The 5,701-nt window shown below is 63.9% G+C and overlaps 1 protein-coding gene across 1 annotated transcript; it reads left to right on the plus strand.

Moving 5' to 3' along the window:
- The first annotated feature begins 1,328 nt into the window (after window positions 1-1,328).
- On the plus strand, window positions 1,329-5,014 carry LOC103197747 (cytochrome P450 2D17-like). Its single transcript, XM_007941720.1, has 9 exons — window positions 1,329-1,517; window positions 2,156-2,327; window positions 2,691-2,843; window positions 2,917-3,074; window positions 3,312-3,488; window positions 3,626-3,767; window positions 4,005-4,192; window positions 4,600-4,741; window positions 4,836-5,014. Exons 1-9 carry the CDS (start codon window positions 1,329-1,331, stop codon window positions 5,012-5,014), a joined length of 1,500 nt encoding a protein of 499 aa, XP_007939911.1.
- Window positions 5,015-5,701: the final 687 nt, after the last annotated feature.

Here is a 5,701-nt window from a genome sequence, read left to right on the forward strand (position 1 = left end):
AGGTTGGTGCCTTTCCTAGGAGGATGGCGCCCACGGAATGCGATGGCAGGGGCAGGTTTAGGAGAGGTGGCGGCAGGACGGGGTGAGGCTGGAAGGGGGCGCAGGAGTCTGCTCATTGCTTTGTGGTCTCAAGGCGCCTGTGAGGGTGAGAGGAAGCCACGGCACCCACTGGCTCTCCAGGCCCTTGTCTCCCAAGGGTGCTGTAGTGGGTAACACATTTGGCTGCTAACCAGGTCGGCAGTTCCAACCCACCCGCTGTTCCATGGGAGGAAGATGAGGCAGTCTGCTTCCATAAGGATTATAGCCCTGGAAACCCAATGAGAGTCACTAGGGGTCAGAATTCAGTGGATGGCAGTGGGTGTTTCCAAAAAAATCTGAGCAGCTGCTGGTTCAGGGCAGGTGACTGGCAGGAGCGGGAAGCAGCCCCACTCCCCTCAGAGCAGATTCTTTCTGTGCTAAGTAGGCCAGATGCCTGGACCTTCCTGGTGGTGCCCTTAAAAAAGAAACAAGCTGTTGTCTGACTTGGGGCTGAGTTTGCCTGTGTGAGTGGTATAAGTGTGTGTGTGTGTCAGTGTGAAGGGAGGGCTGTATCGATGTCTATCCGTGTGGGGTGGTTTCAGGGTGTGTGGATATGTGTGTGAGCGGGTCTGCATGTGCATGTTTGAGTAGTCTGTCTGTGGAACTGTGTGTGGGAGTCTGGGTGTCAGGTCTGCATAGTGTGAGGAGATGGGGGGAAACTGAGGACCTCATCTCCTCTCCCCGCTTGCAACCCCTCTGAAGATAATCTCAACCCCAGGCAAGTGACAGTGACACACGTGGAGAGTGCAGGCCACTCTAGGAAGTTGCAAGTGAGGGGGGAGTCCTAGGAAGCAGGGTGTAGCCCTTTAAAGTGGGAGGAGACACAAGGCAGAGAAGGAAGGGGCGTGGCTCCACCCCCTCCCCCACCCCCCCAGGCTGAAGGCCTGATCCTGCAGAGCAGAAAGGGCGGGGGGGGGGGCAGGGGGGAGGCTAGCTTTCTTCTCTTAAGCCTCCAACCCCCACCCTGCAGAGGCTGGCCCGCTGTGGCTACACCCCGGACTGACTCCTCCCTTCCAGCCTTGTTCGGTAGAAACAAGAGCAACAGCTGACTGGCTGAGGGTAGAAAACAAAGGCCAGGCCTTGTCCCTTTATAACACCGGCAGCAGGCCGGACAAATCGTCCGGGAGTGCAGGGCACAGGTCTGGGCCTAGGAACCTGGTTGGGCCTGAGGGTGGCAGGTGTGCCCGTTGCTACCCACGACCTCTGGGAGGTCTGGCAGAGGAGCCTGTCAGACAGGAGGAGAGGCAGCCATGGGGCTGCTGACTGGGGAGGCCCTGATGCCCGTGGCCGTGGCCGTGGCCGTTTTCCTGCTCCTGGTGGACCTGATGCACCGGCGGACGCGCTGGGCTGCACGCTACCCGCCAGGCCCCGTGCCAGTGCCCGTGCTCGGCAACCTGCTGCAGCTGGACTTCCAGGCCATGCCCTACAGCTTAGGCCGGGTGAGGCAGGTGCGGGGGGCACCAGGGGCCCTGGACCCCCGTGCGCGCCGGTCAGTGGGTGGTGGGTGAAGCCACAGGCGGACAAGGTGCTGGCCCAGAAGACAAGGCAGACGGGGAGGCTTCCTGGGGGAGGAGCCGGTGCTGGGCCACAAGGGTGGTGTGGGCTTTCAAAGAACAAAAATCTGGGGGGTGGAGAGGGACTCCGCAGCAGGTGGAGAAAACAAATTATGCAAGACTCAAGGGCGCTGATGACCTCAGGAGTAAGAAGGGGTGGGGGCTGGGCAGTGAGCACCATTGAAATGAGGGTGTGGAGGAGAGAGGGGTAAGAGACACCCCAGCCAATATTTGCCCAAGAGTTTGGACCCTGCTGTCTACCTGTTTGGTCCCCTCACGTGTAAACTGAGAGGCTGCCTCGTGCTTACAGACCGCGTGGGTGGCCTCTGTATAATCAGAGCCGGGCACTGGGACCCGGGGGAAGACCTCGACCTGGACAGGGTGCGACCCCTGAGGTCATGAAGCCAGATTTTGTCTGTGACCCTCTTGGAGGGGCCACAGGAAGGACCAAGGGTGCGCGGTGAGAATGGGGGCCACAGCCGCGGAGTGTGGGACTGACGGGCGCCCTGGCCCTCGCCCTGCAGCTGCGGCGCCGCTTCGGGGACGTGTTCAGCCTGCAGATGGCCTGGACGCCCGTGGTCGTGCTCAACGGGCTGCAGGCAGTGCGCGAGGCGCTGGTGCTCCGCGGGGAGGACACGTCCGACCGCCCACCCATGTCCGTCTACCAGCACCTAGGCTTCGGGCCGCGCGCACAAGGCAGGTCACCACCGGGGCAGAGATGGCGTCCCAAAGACCCAGCTAAGAGAGTCTAGTCTACAGGCCTGGCGCTGGGGGGCGCAAAAGGGCGGAGCAAAGCCTGGAGCGGTGCTTGGAACAAGGGGCGTATTCTGGCCCGGGCGGAGCAGGGCGGAGCTTATCCCGTGAGAAGAAGCGGGAGGGTGCCAGAGGCAGGGATTCTTCCGCAGGGAACTCGAGGGAGGGGGGGCCGGGGATGTGGGCGGGTCCTACGGTGGGCGGGGCGGGGCGGGGGCTGAGAAGTGACCAGTCCGGGTCAAGCGGAGACCTGGCAAGAGCGGGGCCAGTGCCTGCAAGCCCCGCCCACTAGGCCGCGCTCCGCAGGCGTGATCACGGCGCCCTATGGGCACGCGTGGCGCGAGCAGCGGCGCTTCTCCGTGTCCACACTGCGTAACTTCGGCGTGGGCAAGAAGTCGCTGGAGCAATGGGTGACCGAGGAGGCCGCCTGCCTCTGTGCAGCCTTCGCAGCCCAGGCAGGTGAGAGCTGGGGCGCTGGGACACGGGCGGGGTCGGGCAGAGAGGCGCCCTGTGACCTGCCCCGTCCTCCCAGGACGCCCCTTCAGCCCCGACGTCCTCCTGAACAAGGCGGTGGGCAACGTGATCGCCTCCCTCACCCACGGGCGGCGCTTCGAGTATGACGACCCCGTGTTCCTCAAGCTCTTGCTGGTGGAGGCCGCACGGACCGAGGAAACAAGTTCCCTGCGCCAGGTGCAGGGGGCGTTGGAGGACGGGGGCGGGGCTCAGGCAGAGCGAGCTTCCGGGGGCCGGATGCGTCCGTGAGCCACTGCAGCTCCTGGGAGGCAGAGTTGTATTCGGGGCACTGGAGGAAAGAGATCCCAGGGCGGGCTACAGAAAGAGCAGAAGCAGGCCCGGGGTCCCCTTGGGATTTGCGGCTGGGCCCGCTGAGCACAGGAAGGACCTCGAGCCCCTCGTGTGGCCGCACAGGTACTGAATGCGTTCCCAGTGCTCCTGCGTATCCCGGGGCTGGCCAGCAAGGTCTTGTCAGGACCCAAGGAGTTCATGGTCTTGATACATGAGATGGTCGCCGAGCACCGGGAGACCCGGGACGCAGCCCAGCCGCCCCGTGACCTGACTGACGCGTTCCTGGACGAGGTGGAGAAGGTGAGGGGTGGCTGCCTGCGTTGGGACGATGGGCTCCAGGGCAGCCCCCAGGGACGGGGACGTACTGACAGGAGCGGGGTGGGAGCCATCAGGGGCTTCCCCTCCTTCTCTGGTCTGACTCTCTCCGCCTGGCACAGGCCAAGGGGAACCCGGAGAGCAGCTTCACTGAGGAGAACCTGCTTCTGGTGGTGGCAGACCTGTTCTTCGCGGGATTGGTGACCACCTCCACCACGCTGGTCTGGGCCCTGCTGCTCATGCTTCTGCACCCGGATGTGCAGCGTGAGGAGCCTGGGGCCTGATGGGGGCTGGGCGTTGGGGGGATGGATAGGTTGGCCTCCCTGCACTTGAGCTTAATGGAGATACCAGGGCCCTCAAGCAGAGGCTCGGCCATGGCTGTTGTCACTACGGGGTCCTCCATGTAGGCACAGTCTGCACAGAGGGACTCACCCTAGGGCCCTGGTAGGCTCAGGGTCTGGACCCAAGTTCTGGCTCACCTGGGGACTCCTCTCTGCCCAGGTCGTGTCCAGGAGGAGATCGATGAGGTGATAGGGCAGGTGCGGCCACCTGAGATGGAGGACCAGGCCCGTATGCCGTTCACCACAGCCGTGGTCCACGAGGTGCAGCGCTTTGGGGACGTAGTGCCTCTCGGTGTGCCTCACATGACCTCTCGTGACACTGAAGTGCAGGGCTTCCTCATCCCCAAGGTAGGGGTGCAGACACTCTCACCCCAGCTCAGTGCCCCCTGCCAGCTCATAACCCCGGCATGGCCTCTGCCAGGTGAGGCCCAGACAGGCACCAGGCTGTCTGTCATCCATCCCCAGGCACCTGAGAGTGTGCCCAGCCCTGTGGGCGTTGAGTACCCAGCAGAGGCAGGGCCAGTCCTGTCCAGAGCCTCTGTCTGGTGGAAGACAAACTGACCACGCCATGGAGTGGGGGAGTGCCTGTGGGACCCTGGGGATGGGGAGGGTCACAGAGCTGCTTGGGCTGAGTGCCCCTTGAACGAGTCCAGGGTGAACCACGCAGACCGTGTGTGTGCCCACATGTGTGGTGGTGGCCGGGGTCACGGTGTCCCCTGTCCAGGCCCCACCCACACCAGGCATGTCCTTGGCAGGGGACCACGCTCATCATCAACCTGTCGTCATTGCTGAAGGACGAGGCCGTCTGGGAGCAGCCCTTCCGCTTCCACCCAGAACACTTCCTGGATGCCCAGGGCCGCTTCGTGAAGCCAGAAGCCTTCATGCCCTTCTCAGCAGGTGCCTGTGGGGCACCTGGCTTCTGTCCCTTCCTGAGGGAGGTGGAAGCGGGAACCCATACCCCCAAGCTTGCTGAGCCCCGTGCCCCCCACAGGCCGCCGCTTGTGCCTCGGGGAGCCCCTGGCACGCATGGAGCTTTTCCTGTTCTTCACCTGCCTCCTGCAGCGTTTCAGCTTCTCGGTGCCTGCCGGACAGCCCCAGCCCAGCGACCACGGCGTCTATGGCTTACTGGTGTCCCCACCCCCCTACCAGCTCTGTGCTGTGCCCCGCTAGAGGCACCAAGCCCCAGCCCGCTCCCCAGCTTCACCCTGACCGACAATAAACCACCAAGGGGACTCCACTGTGTGTCTGGGCCCCACCCGTGCCCCCACACAGCCCTTGCAGACAATTGGGCTCAGCAGCCTGTGGCCGTCACTCCCTGTCCCCTGCCGTGGTTCAGTCTTCTAGACCATTGCAGCCTGCCCGGTGCCTCCTGTTCTTCTCCAGGACCCCGCGCTGTCTTCTTGGGTCGGAGCCAAGGTCAGGGCAGCCCCGACCTGTTCCTGGGCTGTCAGGTGGGACAAGGTGTACTAGAGGAGTCGTCCCAGGCCCAGATCGGTGAGGGCAGGGGCTCACTCAGCCAGGACACCCACACATCAGGCCCGTCTCCCCCAGCCTGCACCTGGGTGACCCCTCAGACAGAACCAGCCCATCAGCCACCTCACTTCAATGTTGAACCAAAAGGTGGGGAACTGGGGGGCCAGGCTCAGGAGCCACATGTGGGCCATCAGGTGCCACTGCCCTCTGGGAAGGCCTGGGGGCAGCTCAGGAGAGAGCCGTCGTCCTGAGCCTGTCCACCTCCCTGAGTTTGGGCCCGCCCCCCTCAGCCCTATGGCACCACTCCCTTCCAGGCCCCGCCAGAGGGGCTGCTCAGCCAGGTTCCAAGCCCAGCCCTCACCCTCTGGGTGGCTGGGTCAGAAG

The sequence above is a fragment of the Orycteropus afer genome, unplaced genomic scaffold, assembly GCF_000298275.1.
Source record: "Orycteropus afer afer isolate SDZICR_OR568_19922 unplaced genomic scaffold, OryAfe1.0 scaffold00083, whole genome shotgun sequence".
NCBI lineage: Eukaryota > Metazoa > Chordata > Mammalia > Tubulidentata > Orycteropodidae > Orycteropus > Orycteropus afer.

Excerpts from the sequence above, each read along its gene's own strand:
- LOC103197747 (XM_007941720.1), top strand. The coding sequence starts at position 1,329 with ATGGGGCTGCTGACTGGGGAGGCCCTGATGCCCGTGGCCGTGGCCGTG. Across the intron at positions 1,518-2,155 it reads TGCCCTACAGCTTAGGCCGG|CTGCGGCGCCGCTTCGGGGA; the intron begins GTGAGGCAGGTG and ends CTCGCCCTGCAG. Across the intron at positions 2,328-2,690 it reads CTTCGGGCCGCGCGCACAAG|GCGTGATCACGGCGCCCTAT; the intron begins GCAGGTCACCAC and ends CGCGCTCCGCAG.